The sequence below is a fragment of the Peromyscus leucopus genome, chromosome 16_21, assembly GCF_004664715.2.
Source record: "Peromyscus leucopus breed LL Stock chromosome 16_21, UCI_PerLeu_2.1, whole genome shotgun sequence".
Classification (NCBI taxonomy): domain Eukaryota; kingdom Metazoa; phylum Chordata; class Mammalia; order Rodentia; family Cricetidae; genus Peromyscus; species Peromyscus leucopus.
The window spans coordinates 62,141,879-62,165,877 of record NC_051084.1 but is presented as its reverse complement, the minus strand read 5'-3'; the positions used below and the strand labels follow the sequence as shown (position 1 = coordinate 62,165,877).

General features: G+C 39.3%; 1 protein-coding gene across 4 annotated transcripts in view; it reads right to left on the bottom strand.

The window, feature by feature from the left end:
- Nucleotides 1-23,999, bottom strand: part of Pkhd1 (PKHD1 ciliary IPT domain containing fibrocystin/polyductin) — a 466,475-nt gene that overhangs the window by 173,467 nt on the left and 269,009 nt on the right. For all 4 annotated transcript variants that reach the window (XM_028868108.2, XM_037199703.1, XM_037199704.1 and 1 more), the window contains 2 exons: nucleotides 15,825-15,890; nucleotides 10,152-10,280 (listed from right to left, as the gene is read on the bottom strand). In XM_028868108.2, the coding sequence (XP_028723941.2) occupies nucleotides 10,152-10,280; nucleotides 15,825-15,890 (195 nt within the window). The remainder of the gene's footprint in view (nucleotides 1-10,151; nucleotides 10,281-15,824; nucleotides 15,891-23,999) is intronic.

Below are 23,999 nucleotides of genomic sequence, written 5' to 3'. Positions count from 1 at the left end.
CACATTCCCAGTGAACTTTCCTCCAGGTCTCCAGCACCATAATTTCTATTACCATCTGGGTGTTTACACAAGAAATTTAGTATAAATAGACAATGAATGTGATCAGGTTCCTTGATAGATCTATCTCTTCCTCAGTGTGTTAGTTACTTTTCTCATTGTTGTGACAAAATACCTGTGAAAAGTCACTTAAAGAAGAAAGGATTTACTCTGATGTATTACTCAAAGGGATCACTTTCTCATGACAGGGACAGCATGGCAACAGGCAGGGAAGTCATGTGCGGTCATTGACGTAGGAGACCATTTGATCAATCTCAGGTATGCCCACAGGCAAATCTAATCTAGATAATCTGTTATAGGCATGCCCAAAAGTGATTGTAATTCAGATAGTCCCTCATAAAGATGCCTGGAAGCTTGTCTCCTAGGTGACTCTTGTCAAGATGATAATTGATTTAAACCACCTAACCTGCATCCTCTATTTCTATGAAGAATACCCTTAGCCGATATGCCAGGACGTGTACAAACAATCTGGTCATCCCCTTCCTCAACTTCCTGTCCCCTGCATAACTGATAAACTGCCAAGTCCCAAGTTCCGTTATAAAAAATGTATTTTTCCACAGTAATCATTGTATTTACCATAAAGGTTTATAATCTGAAATAAGAGGGTCAATGTTTACTTTAAAACCTTAATGCATAGTTCCTTTTAGAAATAGCTGTAGGACCAGGAGGCATGGGTAAATAGCTTAGTTCACCAGTGTCTGGCCCAGAATTTGGATGTCCAGAATGCACACAGAAGCTGGTAATGTACATTGTAACACTAGGACCCCTAGACCTAGACCAAGATGGAAGGCAGACAAGAGAATCGCTAGAAGCTCGTGGGCCACCTAGCCAAGCATATTCAAACAAGAAAGCCAATCTCAAACAAGGTGGTAGGCACAACACCTAAGGGTGACCTCTCACTTCCACAGTTGTGCCATGGAGCATGTACATGTACACACACACACACACACACACACACACACACACACACACAGCAGCAGCAGCAGCAGCAGCAGCAACAGCAGCAGCAGATAACAACAACAAAAGAAGTAGCTGTAAACTTCACATGGAAGTTTTCAGAGGTTGTACAGGAGGAAGACGTTGCCTTGACAACTGCAGAATCACATTAATCTGAGAAAGGAATGCATCATAACTACTCATCAAGATATACTTATTATGTTCCTCTCATTCTAACCCACAAGGTGTCCAGGAGCTTCTGACCTCTAGGAGCCTGGGATAGCATGAAGAAAAGTTTTTAAAGCAGTGATTTTCTAGATGAAGTTAAATGTCAAAATAAGCATGGGTCTCTTACCTGATACTCACCAAATCCCAACCCTTACCCCACCCAAATTAAGATCTGTGCACCCTGGGAAGGTATATCCCCTCCTGGAATCTCTGCAGTTTATGATACTGATATTAATTTACTTCTACAGTGAGAATATTTCTCAGGTGAGTGAGAGTATAAAGGGTTTGAAAAACTACTCGATTAGAGAAAACTGTCGTTAGTTCCAGCAAGTTAGCAAGCCATAAAGAGTGTCAGGGCCTACAGGAGTTTGGATCCCAGGAGAAGAGTCTAAGTGAGCTCCAATTAGCCCCATGATTGAGACAAGCCGAGATTGACAAATTGGAATTAGAGAAAGGGTGAAAATCTATCTCAATATTATTCCATCATTATTTACATTTTTAGGCTCATTTTTGTAACTTAGAGGAAACAAAAGTAGCTTCTCTTATTTTAATTGAAATTTTATTTTTATAGAGAAAAGAAAATATAGCTCAAATTAACATGGCAATCTACTTCTGGGTTGGTCACCCTAGCAAGGACACTGAGTTAGAGGGCTTGGTGGACACTGGTAGTCTTCCCTTGGGAAAGCCTCGTGAATCCTTATCTCCAGTGTTTCATCTCATAAATTTAATCCTATGTTAGGGACACAAGGCTCTAAAATTTACTTCATGCATTTTAGAAGGTAACTTATAACAAAGTGTTAAAAATAAGGAGACTAAAATTCTATTCTTCACCTTGGTATAAAAATTTGAGATGATAATATTAACATGTTTAACAGCATTTCACAATTTATAATACACTTGCATCATCCTAATAGCCACCAAGTTTTCTGACAGTTCAATAGTTATATATTTTATAAGTATAAAAATTTCATATGACTTTACACAATACTAATATAAATAAAAACAACTAAAACAAATAAATTACTAATAATTCCCCTTGTCTAAGGCTCCATATTACAATGGATTTTTGTACTTAAGTTACCACAGGTGGTAAATCTAAACAGTATATTTTTAGCAATTCAATATATGGAAATTCTAATAATATTCAATATTTTAGAAACAAACTTGTGGAGGTATTGTGTCCCCCAAAATATTGTGTATTCTAATAAATTTATCTGGGGTCAGAGAACAGACAGCCACTAGATACAAAGGCTAGAAAATGGTGGCACTCACACCTTTAATCCTAGCATTCCAGAGATAGAAATCCCTCTGGATCTCTGTGAGTTCAAGGCCACATTGGAAACAGCCAAGCATGGTGACATGCCTTTAATCCCAGAAAGCCAGCCTTTAATCCCAGGGAGTGGTGGTAGAAAGTAGAAAGATATATAAGGCGTGAGAACCAGAAACTAGAAGGCATTTGGCTGGTTAAGATTTGGCTGGTTAAGCATTCGGCCGGTTAAGCATTCAGGCTTTTGAGCAGTAATTCAGCTGAGACCTATTCCGGATGAGGACTCAGAGGCCTCCAGTCTGAGGAGACAAGACCAGCTGAGGATCCGGCAAGGTGAGATAGCTGTGGTTTGTTCTGTCTCTCTGATCTACCAGCATGGACCCCAATAACTTGCCTCAGGTTTGATTTTATTAATAAGAACTTTTAAGATTCCTGCTACACAAACTTCCTAGAAAAACTGTGGAAATACCTACAATTCATGTTAAACTCTGTGTTTCTATTTTCTGTGGCAGATGCATGAAGACTGCAGAAGGTTTCCTAAGTTTTAGTTTCCAAACACTGATCATTTGCGTCAGATTTTCTATTTACTTATTTCTATTTGATAATGCTGAAAGAAGAGTGTGTGTCAAAAGTGTTACTTTGAAAAGCATGTTTATCTAGTCTTCCTTAAAAAAACCTTCAAGATGCTTTTTATCTTCATGTTCAAAATAAGGCCAAAGAAAAGTATAGTTGTTCTCTCATTAGGCTCTTAGTTTCTGCATTGGAATAAAGGGCTCTGAATTTTTTTTTTTTCATTTATCTGCTTATGTCACCATCAGTCTCTCTTCCAAAGAGAGGGTCCTGGCTCTGCGTGAGGAGTGTGGGCACAGATGGCAGCCAAATCTCTGCTCTTCACCCCAGTCTCGGAGTAATGGATGTTACATCAGAAACCCAGTTTCTTTGAAGATGCTCATTTACAAGGAGGTAGGGCCATAACACTAAGCATTATAGGTAACACAAAGGGCAAGGAAATTCAATCCTTTGACCAATCTGTCTCCCAATGTTCTGAATTTCTGATTCATACAGGATGACAGAATCTAAGTAACGTCTGCCTACAGAAGAAAGACAGCACAAACTTAGCTGGGTCTAAACACCTTTTGAATTGAGTCAGATACATCTGCTCTTAATTACGTACATATACATACACACATGTAAACACACATACAGATTAAAGACAGCTGTAAATGCTTAGCTAGTCTTCTCTGTCAGCTATGGAGACTAGCCTTCTTCCCATGAATCTGTGTTGAAAATTTGGGCCTTCCCTGACTAACAACGTGAGAGCCAAGATGTTCTGAGGCTCTCAGGTTTCATCGAACTTTCATGGCTCACTTACTCTGGTGGCACTCTCTTAGACTACTCTCTTTTGGATACCACCACCATGCTGTAAGGAAAGCCAGGCAGTTCCAAATAGAAACCCTAAGAGGAAAGAGCCAGAGCCCTCTTAGCCAGTTTTCCTGGATAAGCTGCCAGCCAATCACCAATATTAGCCACCAGTTGTATAAGTATTCATTCAAGTTAACATTGTAGATGACTGGCCCAGACACCTTCTGATGATAGTCGATGATATGTAAGAAAATCTAAATGGAACCACTTTAGCATGCTATCTCTCCATTGTGAGCAAAATAAAGTGTGTATTGTAGATGGTTAGGTTTCCGGGGGATGTTTAGAAGATAATGATGGAATTACAGAATATCCACAACTAAAAACAAGCATTCTGATGCTCTGCATCATTGTAAGGACTCTGGTAATTCAAGCCTAAATTTCTTTCTCTCTCATTTCTTAGTAAACCAGAATAAGTGGGTGATGGTCTCAATGACCTTTTTGTACCTCCTAAGTATTACAAAACCAAAATGATAAGAACTATTCCAGCCACAGAAACACCATAAATGTATGCATTTGGTTTATAACTGTTATTATATACCTATATATTTATGTATACATGTCATCCTAAATTTGACATAGTCTCAGCTAGTAAAAAAGAAAGAAACAAAAGTAAATGAAGCCAATTACGTTTATTCATTCATTCATTCATTGTTGCTTTCTTATTTGTATCTCTGTGGAGGTATATGCATGTGAGCACAGGTGCCCATGGAGATCAGAGGCATTGGATTTCCCTGGACATGGAGTTACAGGTAATTGTAAGCCAACCAGTGTGGGTGCTGGAAACTAACACTGAAGTCTCCTTTGTTAAGGGCACTACCTGCACTTAACGATTTGGCCATCTCCCCACCCCAAATTAGAACAATTCTATAATTGCATCATGTTACAGAAATTTCTCCTTTCAGAAATTACTTTCTGATTATAATTATCTTTCCTCATATCACCAATATCTTACAGTGCTTTGCAATTTAACCAGGAAATGCCTTAGATGCTGCCATGTTTGAATGCCACATGGCTTTGACGAGATTCTGTGTTGTTTGAAGTACCCAAGTATTGAAAATCAGAGCAAACAAAAGGACCATTATAAAAGAAAAAACAGTATCCCCCATTCATGTCTTCAAATAAGACTAGTTCAAAGAAAGAGAGGAAATGAAACTGGAAATTCTACCATCACATACACACTCAGAAAGATTGCAGAGACTACATGACATATGGCCATGGCCTTTGAATAAGAATCCTATCTTTTGAGATTATGACACATTCTCCTTCCATTAAAATTTCACTGTTGTGTGTGTGTGTGTGTGAGTGTGTGTGTCTGTGTGTCCGTGTGTCTGTCTGTTTACCAAGACTGAAAGAGGTCTTCTAGAAGATGTTCTGAAAGCATTTATCAACTTTATTTATTAACATACAAATAAAATCACATTTCAGTACAAATAAAATATCACTATATTTCCCCTTTTCTATTGTAATAAAAAGGAAAAAAGGTTATAACTAACATAAGAAAAACTATATGCAAAAGTACAATATATACAAGTAATAAATACCTAAACAATGTCTAGTCCATTTGCATTTGACAAATTCAGAGAAAATAATTCCATTATCTATCATATTTTGTTAAGTCCAAAATGTACCTAATTCACTTTCTATCCTAACTAGTCTTCAACTATAACTAACTAATCTTCAACTATAACTCCTCTCATAAATCCTCTCAGGTAAATTCAGGCCAAGATATAAGTGATAAGTTAGATGGATTGTTTTGCCAACTGGCCAACTATTCTTCAGGAAGGTTTGGAACTGGTATCTTTGGTTAGATAGAACTTGTTCTCAATACTTCTGGGACACCTAGAATGGATAGAGCCTATTCTTCCAGTACTGATGAGGCAACACAGATATGTTTGCTGAATGAAGCAAAATTATCATACATTAAGTCACAAGATCAAGTTCTTCACCATTTCCTAAGCTTACTGCTTTTAATACCATAGGGAGACATTTACAGCTTTCTCAGAGCCCAATGTCTATAAAGACAGACCACTTTAAAGAAAAATAGGATCGTCTTTAAGATACTGGTGCCTTAGCCTGGTAGATACTCATGCCTTGGACTGGGGTAGTAAAGCCCTGTTTTTATGGAAAAGAATGGGTCTGAGGTCATTCCATAAAATTGATTTCCCAGAAAATGGAAATAGGCAATTTACTCTAAGAATTTTATTGAAAAATTATGCTATTCTATTTGAATAATGATGGGAATGTTCTACACATTTCCTTTATTAATGAATTAAAATACACAAAACACCATAAAATTATATTAGAGGTTCAAAAGTATCACTTAAATCTTCTTTACCAGTCACTTTCATTTTGTAAAATCAGCAGTTCCATTAAAATCGTATTATGTAAAAATGGGTTTTTACTGTAATAATAGTTATTACCTATTTAGCTCCCAAGGATGTTGTGAAAATTAAATAATAAGCCTTTGGAAAGCAAATACAAAGTGTCGCTAATATCAGAGGCCAAGAGGGGCAGCCAGATGGCAAAAAGAAAGGGAAAGAGCAACCCTAATACACCACAAATCACAGCCTTCACCTCCAATTCCATTACTACAAACACTCGAAGCTGTGATCATGTGGACTGATGGGATCTCATTTCATCTTCTTAATATTATGATATATTAATCTTAGCCCTCATGTTATATAGATGAGGGTCATTTACACAGTTGGCAAATGTCAGGAATCCAATAGTGAACCCAGGTTTGTCCTATTTGATGGCTCACTCTATAGCCACTGAGGAATTCCCCGTTTTCCTCGTGTCTTATAAACGAGCTTTGAATTTGTACCCCATCTTTCACAGTCCATTTCACATACCTTTTCCTCCAAGATCCACTTCTCCACTGTTCACTGGAGACAGTTTGCATCTAACCACACTGTGTTTCTTATAGTTTGGAATAATTATTATTATTATTCACTGTATGTTTTATTAACACAGCCAAACCCCTGGCAGTCTGAGAGCATGAATATAGCTTACTCACTTTTGGTGCCTAGCTACTAAGTACATGGTACATAACCTCAGACACAGGCAAATGATTTTACCAATGCTTTATTGTGATAGGCTCCCATCTAAGCAGTTTCTCTGATTTTTCTATCAGCAAATACGTCATATACCAAATTGTTTTGTTTTTGTTTTTTTTAGTTCTACTTAAAGGAATAATGTGAATAGTACACTAAAATATAATTTTTGTATAAAGTAGTCCAATTTTCATAAATCAAAGCAAGTAGATAGGATAACTTTAAAAAGAGAGGGAAATACAATAAAGAAAGCTAAGTATGGGTCTCATTGGTAAAGTCGTTGCCTAGAACGTACAAGGCTCTGGGTTTGAGTACCAGTGAGTGATTGTGTGCGTGTGTGTGTGTGTGTGTGTGTGTGTGTGTGTGTGTGTGAATGTGCATTTGTGTGTGTTGTATATATGTTCATATGTATAATGACGCAAATGCACATGTGTGTGGGAAACAGAGAGAGGAGAGAGAGAATACCCAATGCTGGTTTCCTGCTCTATCATCTTTACTCATTAACTGGATAGAATCTGAGTAGATTATCCTACATTTCCATGTCCCAGATTCCTCATTTGTAAAATCATGGTTAAGAACAGGATCTACTTAGAAAGTAGTGATTAGAACCAAGTGGAAAAAGTCTCTCCATAGAACAGCCAGCACAGTAGGAAACATATACCAAGTGTTATCATCAAAAAAAAAAAATCCACAATTCTTAGGAATCTGTTCAAAGGGTAAGAAATTGTTTTTCACTGACTTGTATAGTCTCGAAGGTGTACTATGTAGAACCTTTCAGTCTCAAAGATTTGTTTGTGTTGTTAAATTACAGATGGCAGCATTAAGTTCACATCCTTCATCCAAGCAGCATTTAGTATCTAAATTGTGCCAGACTCGGTGATCACACTTAAATTAAAAAGGTTGGGAACTAAGGAAACAAAAATAGTCATGAAAGGATGACGAATTTAGACATAAGTAAATCTATGTGGAAACACAGGAAGTAGATTCAACCTGAAGACCCACCATAGGTCAGAATATCGAGGAGATTTGTCAAAGAACAACAGAGAAACTCCTGTCTCGGGCCCAACACTGAAGGGAACAAATGGACTTAACTACTGGCCACTATTAGTCCATCTGCTGGTATTGAAAGATTTGTACAAGAGCAAGAAAACACAATGGGCAAGGAACAAGGCTTTCATTACATATTCCATGGCTCCTTTTTCTCATCTCTTTTTTTGACTCGAGTGCTAAATGTAACAAACAATAACTGGGTATGTTTTAAATACCCTCTCCTGTTTTGTTCTCACAATAACACAGCTGGGTGGGTTAAAAGATACCTTTTATGCATCCTATACCTATGGCTGCATTCTCAACCTGCCTCTCCCTACGACATAGATTGGTGCATTTCAGAGCAGCTTCCTGGAGAATCCAGACCCATTATCTGAGCTGATGGTGATCTCAGGGATGAAGGATAAGGGGAAACACCAAGGGGCTCCCAGGCATCGGAGCATGCAGTAGACACAGCTTGCAAAGCCAAGCAAGATAGTTAAGACTGCTGCTTGTTCAGCATCAAAGCCCCAGAAGATACTAAAAGCTTGGCAACTTTCAAAAGCTTCCCTAGCTTCCTGCATGGAGTGAAGGAAATCACTAGCTTCATGGCAAAAACCACAGCCTGGGGCAAATTCACTGGCTAGATTCATCAAAGACATGACTGAGGGAGGACAGATTTTTTTCTTTGCAGTATTGGAATGACTCATAAGCCTATTTATTCAAAAATTTTTACATCCTCCATTGAAGACATAGGTGGATAATGAGGAAAATGGATGATAATATTTCATGTTTGCATTAGACAACTCATTTGCCCCATCCTTCATCTTTCTATGCAGTTATAAAAAACATCACAAAAGGCTGAAAAGGGACCAGTGTGCTTTGGCTGGCTCTGATATTGCAAATAAAGTGAACAACATATCTACTCTGTTTTTATTTTACTTAGTCTTTTTGGGAAAGAAATGCACTCTGCTGCCTAAAAATAAGGAATTAGAATCAAATTGCTTGGATTTAAATCCCAATTCTTCTGAATTGCAAGTTGTGTGACTCTGACCATGTATGTTACTCAGCTGCCACAAATTTCTGTCTCTCTCTTTATCTCTGTAAAATGAAGACAACAACCTTACTCTATTTACAAAGTTAACTAAGTACACAAAGAACAGCCCCAATACATTGTTAGTGCTCAGTAAATGTCTGACATTATTATTGATTCATAGATAGACAAATGTTCTTTCCCCATTGCAGATCTTTTGTATACTGTAACCTTGAGATAGTCACATTGACCATAAATGGAATTATGTTTTGTGGTGCTCAATAAAAATATTCTAATTACCTGAAACCTTAATGAACTCTCCTTTAAGAAAAATGAGTGTTTTAAATATGATCATGCTTTGGTGTATTTCTGAAATTATCTTTTTCTACATCTGTTCTCTTCCATTGATCCAAGTCTTTTAAAACTAATAGTAGTAGGCAATATACGAGGGAATCAATTTCAAAAGTGAAGGCAATCAACAGAATAGTAGAAAATATTTGCCAACTATTCATGTGTCAAGGAATTAATACCTAGAATATACAAGGAGTTCAAGGGCTGGAGATGTAGCTTAGTGGTAGAGTGTTTCCTAATATATATAAAGTCCTCAGTTCAATCCCTAAGACCAAAATACATAATTTAACTAAACACCAAAAGAACAGATAACCTAATCAATAAATAGACAGATGAATTTCATTGACAGTCCTCAAAGAAGGAAGTGCAAATCCAACACATATATTGAAAGTACTCAATGTCCTTAATCATAAAGGGAATGCAAATCAAAGCCACACTGAAGAGTCAATCTCATCCTAGCAAAGTGGCTACCAATAAGAAAACAAATGACAACAAATGCTGGCAATGATATTAGAGGGACAGAACACTCACTCACTACTAGTGGGAATGCAAACTGATTCAACCACTATATAAAACAACATACAGGTTCCTCAAAAAAAAAAAACTTAGAATGCTTCTTCTCCAATATTAACTGACCCAAAGGGGTCATAAAAATAAGTAGTTTCTTATACTTATTTCTACTCTTTTCCTGTCTTGCACTACATCATGCAACCTTATCCTCTGTCAGATTTGGTTCAGTTCAGTTCATCTGTGTCCTATTACAGCTGGTTTCACTCACTGGGTAAAATCAAGACGTCATCACCAGGTCTTGGAATGGTCTGGTTGTATCCTCCCCAGCCTTTTTCAATGTCTTGCCATGTTTCAGGAAGGGACCATTTTAAAGCTGATTCAGGGACAAATGTAGAAGCTGCAATACACAGAAAAGGTGCAAGGTTAACTCTAAAAACCCAAGTCTTTGTAACAATTTCAGGATTATATAGTTCTTTTATGACTGGTATTTTCACCTTTCTAACTAGCTGGTTTTGAATATTAGAAGTTTCTATGAAACATTTCATTGCAAGAAATCAAGTATTACCCAACTCTTATACTTTTGATAAGATATATTGCAAACTTATTAAACACTGGCATTCTGCTTCATTATAAATATTACATATACTTATTATGGATTATTCTGAAAATGCTAATAAAGAAATGTTAATAATTGCCCAGAACCTCACCACATAATAATTACCACAATCAACCTTTTATTTGTGTTTCCTCCCATATCTCAGTGTTATTATATAATTAAAATTATATCAGGTCCAGTTTTACTTTGTTAGTTTAGTTATTTTTCTTATGTATTTTCTAATGACATTAAAGCTCTTTGTATAAACAATTTTACTGATTACATAATATTCTATCACACTAGAAATCCATTATTCTCTTACTCTGTAACATCCCACAAGGAGAGTCTTTCTAATGTTAAACAATGTGATTTGAGCAGTCTCTATGCAAATCTAACCATAATCCTGATTATCTTCTTAAAATGGATTCTTTCTTGGAATGGCTGAGTCATAGTACAAGCATGCTACAGCTCCTGATGTATGAAAATGGTGGGATTATGACCTGGACACTTGTTGGGATAGTAATTTGTGTACAGATCATGTTTCTTTATTGATTCTGCCCCTGACCATTCACATTCTAGTGGTACCACAATCATGAGATTGACAACCACTAACCACTTTCTTTTTTATTTTTATTTTTTTTATAATTTGATTTAATATTACATATCAGCCACGGATTCCCCTGTCCTACTTCACAGCATGGAAATAAGGCACTTCTTAGAGCAGGCCTATCTCAGAAAGAAGCTTTACAAATAATTAATAAATGCTAACACTGTATTATCTACCTATGCTTTCTCTCTGCTGTGACACTAACACTGTAATACCTTCCTATGTTTTCTCTCTACTGTGCCTTGTTCTCAATATGGCCCAAACAGTCCAAGAGAACAGGCCAAAGGCTTAAGGGCATGTGTTGGTATAACCACTAACTAGTACCACAGAGGCCAGGCAGTGTTTTTGATGTTCTATATACAGTAATTTATCCGATGGACAATGACTAGGCTCTTCAAAACTTCACAAAGTCTCAAAACAAACAAAAGAAAACAGAAAAACAGTTGCTTCAGATTCATATCACAGATGGTGGAAACAAACATCCTGAGCTTCTGCCATCCTCACTATCGTTCAGAAAAGGGCTGGAGTCATTTTTAATCTAACAACCCGACCTTCCAGTGACTACTTTAATGATGACTGTTACATGCAAATTCCATCCTGCCTTAAGAACCTGTTTTTCAGTTTCTTGTTAGTTACTAGATTTCTACATGGCTGCTACATGGCTAATATTGTGCTAAAAGTTGGGGAGAGAAAATGAACTCTGAGTGGTTGTTTGTTTGTTTGTTGTTTTTTGTTGTTTTTTTAAAGCAGTCAGTAATATACTGCTTATCTTTCCTTGGAATCTTGCACAATAGAATGAGTTCAAGATGAGATCTTGCTAACAGTAAAATTCTGTAGAAGAGAGTATTAAAAGCCAACTGTCGAGTTTGACAATCAGGGCATGTGTGATCAAGATGAGATTATTTTCAGAGAAGCTTCTTCTTGTGATTAGATGGTAGTTAACACAGAGACTCACATGTGGACAATGTGCAGAGAGCAAGAGACTTGGGAGACTCGCCACAAACGGGATGTCTTTTCAAACCCCTCCCCTCAAGGCTAACAGACCTATGTGGAAGAGGAGGCAAAAAGACTGTAAGAGCCAGAGGTGGTGGACAACTCCAAGGAAATAGCATCTTCCAGAAAGATAAACATATGAACTCACAGAGACCGCGGATGCATGCATAAGCCCCACACAAGTTCAAACCAGATAAAATCTGAACAGTGAAAAAGGAAGTGGACATGAAGCCCTACCCACTGACCAAGAAGCTATTTGCAAATGATAAAGAGAAAATCAGTTTTCTCCAATAGAATGTCACTGGGTATATCAAACACACTCCTATGCCCAGAAGTACTTAGTTGGTCAACACAAAAACAAATTCTGTGTGTGTGTGTGTGTGTGTGTGTGTGTGTGTGTGTGTGTGTGTGTACACTTTTTGGTTGGTATTATTCTTTTGGGATATTTGGGCCTTTTTGGTGGGCAAAGGGAGGAGAAGACAGGGAGGGGTAATGAAGTTGTATGGGTGGAAAGGATCTGGGAGGAATTGGGGAGGGGAAAAATATGATCAGACTCAATTGTATGGAAAAAATCACAAATAAAAAAGAGAGTGGTCCCAGTGCAGTGGGTGGGGTAGAAACCATATTACAGATGATTGAGGAGTACACTGGAGATAAGAAAATGAAGAACTCAGGTTAGACCATCCAAAAGCTCATTGCATTTAGCACTGGAGGCTATGAGCCTTTTATCTTCTCCCCAATCTTTAGATCACTTTTGGTGAGGACCAACATTTATAACGAATGTTCATCCTACTTCTCTATACAAATGTGTTAATCAGCAGCAGCTGAAATCTGAAGTGGTATCAGCCAGATATTGCCATCTACTCCTTCACGCTTCACTCACCTCCTCCTGATTTCTGTGGCTCTGCATTAAGAAAGCTAGTCTTTTAAGAAGCATCCATGATAAATAACAACTATAAGGAGATTCATTCACACACCGTTGTTGGGGAGATGTTGGTTGGTTGATTTACATTGGTTTCTTGGCATGATCCTAGAATTTTCCTGTCACCATATCCTCACAATAACCTCACAATTTTGTTCATGTAACAGGATCACTGTTAATGGATCAATGGAGAAACTCTTCGCAGCATATTATCAACAGATTCAACTGCATTACATACTCATATTGAAGCTTGTAATGGGTTGTCACATAGGTAGAATCATTCACTAATCATTATACCCTTGTTTATGGAAAACTAGTGTTGATAGTGCAATAATTGCATTGTTTTCCATAGATTACTTTATTAAATAAAATGCACTGTCATATTTTAAATTTATAATTAAACTTTATATTCTGTATCTTGGAAGTCAAGGAATTCCTTGGAATCCTCTTTGCTGAAATGTTTTCACTGATGTACTGATTCTTTGGCTTCATACATTGTAATACTTTCTGTCCTGAATTATGTAAGAGAGGAAAACTGGCTATAAAGCTTAATCTCATGTGAGATTAATATATTTCCCCAAAATAATATAAGAATATTAGAGGCAACACGGTACAGAAAAAAGAACACAGAACTGAGTTGAGATATGTGAAGTATTATCAAGGCTCAACCACTGACTGCTGATATTACTATGTATATCTAGGCATCACATGTCCCTAAAGGGACACATACCCACATACCCTAAAGGACCCTAGCACAAGACAGCCTTTCCAAACGGTATGAACCTGTAAAATAAGAACTCAAACAATTTTGTGGAATTTGGAGAGTAGATTTTCAGAGAGAAAAGAACTTGGTAATAGTTATTTAAAAGGAAATTTTTGACTGGACTCCTGGGGCTCTGTCTAGTGATTGGCTGTGGATCTCTGCATCTGCTTCCATCAGTCATTGGAGAAAAGTTCTGTGATAACAGTTAGGATATTCACTGATCTGATCTCTGGGGCAAGCCAGTTCAGTTCAGGCACCCTCTCCACTAATGCTAGTAGCCGGGGCTGCGGTCATCCTTGGGGATTCCTGGCAACTTCCTTAGCACCAGATTTTTCTCTTATCCCCATGATGTCTCTCTCTATCATGGTATCTCTTTCATTGCATTCCCCCTCCCTCCCTGTTCCAGTTCAACCATCCCATTCCCTTATGCTCTCATTCCCTGTTCCCTACCCTCCATTGTCCACCCCTCCTCCCCAGTTTACTAATGGAGATCTCATTTATTTCTCCTTCCCAGGGTAATCCATGCCTCCCTCTTTGGGTCTTCCCTGTTAGTTAGCTTCTCTGGAGTTGTGGGTTGTGGCCTCATTACCCTTTGCTTTATATCTAGTATCGGGGATTCTATGAGAAAGTGCATCAGGATCATGAGGGGGAAACAGGCAGGGACAACCATACTAGAGGACAGTTGGATCAATGGCTGTGGAGCCTACATGGAACTGGACTAGGCCCTTTGCGTGGCGAGACAGTTATGCAGCTTGATCTGCTTGGGAGGCCCCCTGGTGGTAGGATCAGAATCCATCTCTGGTGCATGAGGAGGCTTTGTGGAGCCCACTACCTATGATGGGATCTTGTACAGCCGTGAGGCAGTGGAAAGGGCTTGAACTTGCCTCTACTGAATGTGTCTCCACATGGGAGGCCTTGCCTTCTTGTGGGAGGGAGTAGGGGATGGGTTGGGAGGGGAGGCTTGGGAGGGGGCAGGAGGAGGGAAGAGGGGGATCTTTGATTTGTGTGTAAAATGAATGAAAATCTTTTCTTAATAAAAAAAGAAAAAAGGAAAATTTTAATTAATTAATTAATTACTTTGCCATGTATTGGACACCTGCTAGAGACAGTAAGATGTTATAAAGGTAAGAACCATTTTCCTTGCTCACTGTTGCTACACACACACACACACACACACACACACACACACACACACACACACACCTTATAGAGAGGCAATCAATAAGCTGGGAATTTTGAGGCACCTAAAGGGAAAGGCTGAATGAAAATGGCAGATGTACAGAGTGAAACACAGCAGACACATGAAAGCCACTGTGAAGCCAGTCTTAACTGCACTTATTGCAGTATAAGAAGCATGGGGTGATAGCTAAACCCCCTTCTCTTAGCTTAGTGCGGTCACTTTACCTCATTTGCTAATTGAAATGGAAGAATTTGAACGTTTTTGATTAGTATGACTCTTCTCTGACATAACACAAATATTCCCCTGAAAATCAAAGGAAACCCCTGCCTTTGAAAGGCTTTATCCCTCCTGCAAATGTACAGTTAAACTGACTCACAATAAACAAAAACAAACTGAGACATACATTAAAAGGTGGTTATGAGATGTTTAGTCTTTGAGAATTCGGCTCTTTTGAGTTAGCAGGATCTCACAGAATCATCTGACTTTTGGGGAGCGTTTGTTTATCCTGATTTTCTGAAATTACCAAGAACAATTAAAGTTTAGAGATACCCTGGATTTTTTCTCTCCATTTGGAGGGGGCCTAATGGCCCATCTGCAGATCTGGAGTCCTGGGTGCACATATGGCTCATAATTTATGAAATGTGCTTATTTACATGTTACAATTCTTACTTTCTATTGTTTTGAAAAGCAAATGCATCCTATATCTTCCCTTGACATGCAGACACATATTTAATTATAGGACAACGCAGCAGAGAGCTGTCGGGCACAATAGCATGAGGGCTGGTGCTTGCCTGTTTATAAACAAAGGAGCGGAGGGATCCATAGGACCACTGGAGAACATTCTGCTCTCTTGGGCATTCTATCCAGTGGTTGGTACTCACCTGAAACAGTGGGAGCCACACCTTCCCTCACCTGGAGAAACACCTGAACTCGACCTTCACCTGAAACTAAAAAAAAAAAAAAAAAGGTGAATGTGATGCAAAGAATGCAAAGATACCACACATAGAGAATGATGGCATTTCACTTTATTCTTCCCATCCAAAACAAAATTCGGAAATGAAAGAGAAAGGAGTCCTTGTTAGTTAATCGAGCACTTGATTTCTACCATTCTGTTCTTTTTGCATTGGTTTGACTAAGCATCATGGCAGAGAGATAAGCAGTGAGGGAGGAAAACACTTTAACATGTGCTCTGTGGAGGCCACTGGCGTTCAGCAGGTGTGCCTGATTTCCTACATCCATAATTATGTGGGCTTGGTTGTAGAGTGCATGGATTTCTCACCAACAGAGTTGAGATCACCCATGAAATGTATTTGCTTTACCTTTTTCCAAACAAATTGTCCTTTTAATGAAGGTTCCCCCCACACACACCCTATTCCCCCTTTCTCCTCCCTTCTTCCAAACCAACTAAGCACATTTAAAAGGCCTGGGGTTCATTAATTTTAAGTGTTCAATAAATTAGTGGAAATAATCAAAAGGCCTGATTCTTTCTGATAATGACAATTTGATGTCAGTATAAACCAGTAGATTAAGCTGGGAACATATGCTCCTTTGCCAAGAGAGGCTGCTATAATTAAATAGTGAATGCATCTACAAGGTGCTCTCATGCCTGATTAATTAGTAATCAGGTGCACGAACTCTATCTTTCTGGTAACACCTTGTCTCTTATTGGTTAATTACCTTTCTGCCTTACTCGATGTCATGTGAGCCAGCCCTTCCCATCACTGGAAGACCTAATGCAGCTGCAGGCTGCAGCCTCAGGGTCTTGGCCAAACATGCTCTCCATTTTTGTTTCATTGGGACCCTAAACTCTTTCTTCCATCACAGATGGGAGAGAACAAATGTCATTCTTTTTAATTACAAAGCATACGCTTCAGAACATTAGAAAGAAAATAATCCCAAAGAGATCCAAGATGAGATCTTTCCAATTCTTCTACTCCTATTTTGATCACTTTCTCATGCTTTTCAATTATAAAATACATGAGGCTTAGTATTTCCTTTATATCAGCACATCTAAGACCAGGAACACTGGCAACACACTCTTGATATATTCCTTTTCTGTGTAAGTATGTATGTATATGTATGTGTGTATATGAGGTGAGCAGTGCATGTACCATTGTACCTGTGTGGAAGGAAGAAAATAACCTCAGGTATTTGTCCTCAGGTATTGTTCTTTGGGTATTTGCCCTCAGGTATTTGTCCTCAGGTATTGTTCTTTGAGTATTTGCCCTCAAGTATTGGTCCTTGGGTATTGGTCCTCAGGTATTGGTCCTTGGGTATTGGTCCTCAGTTATTGTTTCTCAAATACTGGTCCTTGGGTATTGGCCCTCAGGTATTGGTCTTTGGGTATTGGTCCTCAGGTATTGATTAGTCTTTGGATATTGGTCCTCAGGAATTGTTTCTCGAGTATTGGTCCTTGGGTGTTGATCCTCGGGAGCTGTTCCTTGGGTATTGGTCCTCAGGTTTTGGTCTTTGGGTATTAGGCCTTGGGTATAGGTTTTCACTTTGTACCTTGTTTGATACAGGACTCTTTTTTGGTTTTCTGCTGCATATATTTGCTAACTAACCCACAAGCTTTTGGAGAATTCTGTCTCTGCCTCCCATCTTACCACAGGAACCCTGGGTAGAGTTACACACATGTTATATGTAGCTGGCTTTTATATTGGTTCTGAAGACTTAAACTGGGTTTTTAAGCTTAAGCTTGCATGGCTAGTGTTTTATCTACTGAGCTGTCTCCCTAGGTTAAAGTGTTCCTTTTTATGACCACTTCTAAGACCTTCCTTAAATTATTATTTTATTCTTGTTGTATACTTACCTATCTCTCTTTTGTACACTTCTCTCTCTCTCTCTCTTTCTCTCTCTCTCTCCCTCTCTCCTCTGATTTTCCTTTCTTTTTTTCCTAATTAACTGGGCATGAGAGACAGTTCATTGGTTAAGCACTAATTGCTCTTCCAGAGAACCCTAGTGCCATTTCCATCACCCATTTGGGCAGTTGCCTGTAACTCTAGCTCCAAGGGGTCTAATGCCCTCTTCTGTTCTCTGCAAGCATTGCACTCACCTGCATAAACCCATGCACAGGCACATACACATACACCTAATTACAAGCAAAATAAAAATAGCTTTAAAAAATTAAGTCACCAGTCAACAATTTCACCTTTTCTTTTTCTTTAAGGTCTAATACATTCACTTCTATTAGCATGGTTTTGTGCCTCACTAATGTGAAAAACGGCTACTAGTTCCAGACCATTATATCTATCTTGTTTGTTTTCAGTTCAATAACTAATAATTGCATAGTAATTAGTAATTCGGGATTATAACAGTAACTAACATTGTCTCTCAATTTTGTTTTGTTTAGCTTTGTTTTACAGTGTCAGGGAACCAAGCAAAGTCTCTTGCCATCTGGACAGACACTGTACCTCTGAATTACACTCATACCCAGAGGACATACTTTCTTCTAAAAAGAGAGATTTTTCTTATGTACCATATGACGTTGGAACCTCTGGAAGTATAGGGTTTTTTTTTCATGGACTGATTTACAAAACCCAAGTTCACAGTGTTCTAGTCTGGTTACTCAGACTAGACAATTGAAAGGCATTCTGCTTCCTCTCACGGATGTGAAAGAATAGTCATCATCATAGTAGTAACGGTAATAATGATAATGTTAGTTTTCACTGGAATAAAAGGAAATACGGACAAATATCATTAGGAAACATGAAAATAATGGCCAAGACAGAAAGTCTTTCTGTAAGAGTTGGTATTAAATAGCATCACCTAGTCAATCTCTAAGAAAGACAAACTAGAAAATATCCCAGGAAACATCTGAAAGGAGAAATGAGATTTAAAGTTGTTATGGAAGTTCATATTCATCCTTATTCATGGTTCCCAAATAGCATAGACTTCAGTAGGCTTGTCCACACATGGTCAGCGCATACATTGTCTGCTTCCTCCGATACAGTTAGAGATGGGACAATAGGAGTCAGTACGCATCAGAAGACATTCATAAAGATGCTTTACAATATTAACCCCTCAAAACATAAAGAACAATAGCATAAGAGATATATTTGGAGGAACAAAAAATAGTGATTACTCTCTGCATTAGATAGACCAAAAACATTTAGAGAAAAAGCAATTCATGAATCCCAAGGACCTTGAATGAAAAAGGCCACCACTCATATCCACACAGTGGGGTTACCACAGGATGATTAGTTATGAGGCTGAAGAATGTACCCTTAACATAACTCCCAAGTCCTTGGTTTGTCCCTTCTTTTCCTACAGCTCCATCCAGGGTCCATTCTTAGTAGGCCAAGATTTTCTAGCTCCATGTTCTAGCCTGTTAGCAGTTGATTCCACTGTACTTTAGAGATGGTGCCTAGACTGAGCAGTTGCTGATGCTGTTCAGTCATGACATGTCCCTCTCCAGTGTGACCCCCTCTACACATCCCCCTCCAGTGTGACCTCCTCTACACACACCCTTCCAGTGTGACTCCCTCTACACACCTACCTCCAGTGTGACCCCCTCTACACATCCCCCTCCAGTGTGACCCCCTCTACACACACCCCTCCAGTGTGACCCCCTCTACACATCTCCTTCCAGGGTATCCAGTGTAATTCCAAAACCAAACAAACACTGCAAAACTAAAAGTATACTGAGAACCTATTTTCCACTTTAGTACATGTGAGGCAGATTCAGAAAATCAGAGAAGACAGAGAAAAGCTATAATTAGGACAAAATCACAGGAGTCTAGCTTCCCAAACTTACGTTGTGCATGAATGACTGTCTGGAGCTAGCTGGCTCTGAGTGTACATATATGGGTCAGATGACAAAACATCCTCAAACATTTCTAAGTCTGAAGAGGCAATAGAGGATGATGGCGAATACATGGGTAATGGACCCCAACAGCAGAGATCTGAATCATGGCCCTTCCTGTTCCTACATGGGAACAATTGACCAGTTAGTCACCATTTCTGACCCTCATTCACATCACCAAGAAACTAGCCGGAGGGAAGAGACTTACCCTGTTGGATAGGGTCACTGGATGAAGAAATGTGAGCTAACACAATACATGGCACATAGGAAGCAAATATTAGCTGTTGTTGATACCACTATCACGGCATCCTTATAGTTCTTGGCTCACGTTACCAAGGCTCCAGAAATTGCTTTCACTGGTGTTGCTCTCCCCACATCTGTATCTCATCAAGAGGAGTAATAGTATTACACAACTCAAGAGATCTGCTTAATTTTACTAGGTGTTTTCACTCCTGAAGACTGTAAATGTGAAATGCCATTTCCAATTTGAATAAAGAGAAGGAGGGATGAAAATCATTAAATAGTATAGGTATTGACTTGGGAAGAGTTTAAAGGCTTTGTCCAAGCTGTGATATTATGCATATGTTTTCTCTGAGGTTGTGATTTCCAATTTTGTATTTGAAATATGAGGGTGGCTAATCATTTTTGTTTATAAGTGGAGCCCCATTGTTGATCCTTCCCAGATTGTAGGAAGTAGTCCTCAAAAACAGTGTTCGGGTCGCTGAGTGCCAAGCTATTTTGGTAAATGCTATATGATGTAAGCCTGCTATAAACAGAGACATCTAAGAGAAAGAGAGGCTTTTTTTTTTTTTTTTAAGAAAATGGCTCCTGGGAAGAGAAAATGAAGACAGTTAATGCAGTTAATCAGGAGGTACATGCCCAATAAGTTAAGATCCTGTGCCTGGTAAAGGTTGTCCTGTCTAGAGTCCTAAAGAAGGGAAAAAGTAAGTACCCCCTACCCTGCCCTTAAGCAAGCCTAAGGCATTTTTGAAGTTTTGGAAGGGAAAGTAAGTACTTATCTGTTTTAAAATGAAAAGTGTGCCAGTGCCCTCCAGGGCTGGCTTCCTAAGACAGTTTTTGTATTTTGACTTCTCTCTGTGTTTCCATTCTAGCTTTCATGCCTGCTGTATCCATCTCTTCTCTTAGGATATGCTTCAAGTTCCTTCCCTGAGCTCTGAACTTGACTTCATGTCCCAGAAGTTGATGTCTTCTGACTTAACTGCAAGAAACACTTGCCAGTGAGGACCAAGGCAGCTTGAGTCACAGGGTGATACATACTCTTGCCTGATGTCAGCATCACTAAGAAGCTTATGGAAGTCATTTTTACCCTCACAACACATGATCCCTTAAAGGTCCTTATGGAAATAGAGGCAAATTCTATGTTCGAGCCTTCTCCTACCCCCAGTAATATTCACTCATAGGCAGCCGCTATTATTTTTTAAGATAACTTAATCAAGACTGACAGATATGTCTGCATTAATCATAGTCCTGAGAGCTAGCTCATTAAACCTTCTTAATTAATGTAGAGAACAATAACAATTATGAGTCTGACTCAGAACAGTGTGTACCATATTTGTGTGGAGGCATTTGCAATATCTTGGGCCCTCCTGCACATACACACACACACACACACACACACACACACACACACACACAAACAAGAATTTCAGAGGAATCTGGGAATGAGGATTCTGTTTACTCATGAGGTAAATTTTTAAAAACACTATTTACATAAGTATGTAATTTCTCTTGGACTTACCAACAACAGTGCAGTTTGTACTTGGGAACAGGTGTTCCTATCAACTAAGGAAAGAGATTTTGGTGGAAAATATCCCTGGGGTCACACTAGTAACTAAAAGAAATCAGACAAAAATTTGCAAGCCACATTATCATTCCCAAGTGCATGTATAGCCATGATTTAGGTAGCATAACATGTTTTATTTTAATGGAGATTGACTTTTAAGGTATTTTAGAAAGAAACAAGTGTCCCATTAATTTCCATGGTTTTAGGAATAGTATTGCATATGAAAAGGCTGTGTTTTAAAAATACAACAGTGTAAGAGTTGGTTTTAAATATTAAGCAAATAATACAGAAGGCATGAGAAAATGGTGTGAGGGCTCCCACCTGTGACCCTAGGTCTCAGGAGGCTGGGGCAGTTGAACAGCCAACCAGAAGAGAAATGAGTGTGACAAAAGTCTAAGGATAGAGGTCATGTATCTAAAATTAAAGAAGCATAGTGTCGGCTAAAACATACACGGTTTTCTCACAGATAGAAGAGCTGGTTTACCAGACTAAGTATTCCACCTGAAATTTTAAAGAGAAAGCAGGATACTAGAGAAGAAAATACATGGAACCTAGAGTCAGAACAGCTGTACTGGACCAGAAGTCACCCCAGCTGTGACCCGTGTCAATTAAGGTTCACCACTTAGCATGACTGAGACTATCCTTCCTACCGCTGTTGCTCCTGAAAGATCCACAATAACTCACCTAAGGTTGTCCCTCTCCTTTCCTTTCTCCCTGGCTCCTTCCCTCTCTTTCTTCCTTCATTCTCTCTACCTCTCTTGGTTGTTTTTTTTTTTTTTTTTCCCCTTCTGGAGCAGAAGCTTCTATAACCAAGAAGCAAAGAATTCCTTTTCCCATCCCAAGCTCCTGTCCCCGAGATCTAGATTTTTTTTTTAACCATAAAGGTTAGTATATTTCCAAGTCAATCAGCTACATTAGTGATAAAGTCCTTAGGGATCTTTGGAGAATGAGTTTTCTATAAGAATGTAAATTAATTTATTAACTAGAATGCTATAGATTGCCTTAGAGGCCTTCGGCATGGGGAGGGCAACGGCATTGTGAACGATTATGATTCTGCCCTTCCTACGGATGTTCCCAAGAGCTCTGGAGAGCAGTTCAATCCTGTCTTCTTATATTCTCACAGGATCCCTTTGCCAGGAAGTGCATGGCATCTTTAGACCCACAGAAGTGTCCTGACTGCTTTGAGAATAGGAGAGCTACAAGGCCATTATAGTCGTGAACCTAGCCTCAAACTGAAGAGTCGCTATTTTCAGGATCTTACAAGTTGGCAGCAAGATTGCTGGTGCATCTCTGTAGTGTGACTTGAGTTCTCCAAAGAAACTCTGGCACACACACACACACACACACACACACACAAAAAAAAAAAAATCCATCTGTCTTTCTAACCATACCATGCTTGTTTTCACACACTACGACCCCCAGATCCTCAACACATAGCCAGCCTTTATCTTGGTGAAGGGAACATTTGAACACATACATTAGCTAGTCTGCCAAGACATGTTTGGGTTTTGTTTTCTGTCCAGTCAGAAGGTGGTGACATAGGAGCCTCGGAGCCTTGCAGGTGTACCTTCAGCTGCTGCCTCACACAATGTCCTAGTGCAGTAGCAGTCTCTGCTCTGCTCGGAGGCTGTGTGAATTCAGGAGGACAACTGTGAATGGCGAAGCATCTGATATGAATTTATCACGGCTGCTGGGCGGGCGGGGAGGGGGATAGAGCAAGGGGTGGGGGCTGTGAGTATTTAATGCACCCTGCCACAACCCAACAGTTTGCCCTAAAGAGCCTTTTACCAATATAAAAGGACAGGGTCAAAAGTAAGTTGACCCTTGACAGAATGTACAATTATTAGAAGAGTCTGTGGAGGAGCAGCTGCTGGAACCCCACTGGCTCCACATCGGGCTTCCAAGAGTCAGAATATGAATAATCCAGTCAAGGTTGTTTTCTCCACTCCTCTCAGCCCCTCACCACCTCCCGCCAGCCTTCACCTCCTGGTTTGGGCAAGTCCTATTATATTGCTACAGGAAGAAGCATCGCCCTCCCTAGCAGCTGCAATAATTGTGTTCCTATTGTGATGAAGACCTCCTCCTGGCCACCCCCCGACAAGTGGCCATTGTGAGTGGGGAGTCAGTGATTACACGCTTGGCCTGATGCGTTGGGGGACCCAGCTGCCTAAGTGCTGACACACGAGCATGCGGAAAGCCAGGGAGGGGTCCTGTAGAGGTGGAGGCAAGAAGTGGGGGAAACCCAGTCTGTGAGATGGTCCGACATAGGAGACCTTCTGCATAAGTCAAGCCCAGAACAAATGAGGCTTTATCAGGCCCCAGTGATGAGGGGTCTCATCTCCCTTTGAAGTGGAGCTGAGCATGGGGCCTAGCCGCTTTCCCTCCTTTGGACCAAGCAAACATCCTTCTTTTGATATGCTACATGCTCATTATCTCTGCCCCATTTAA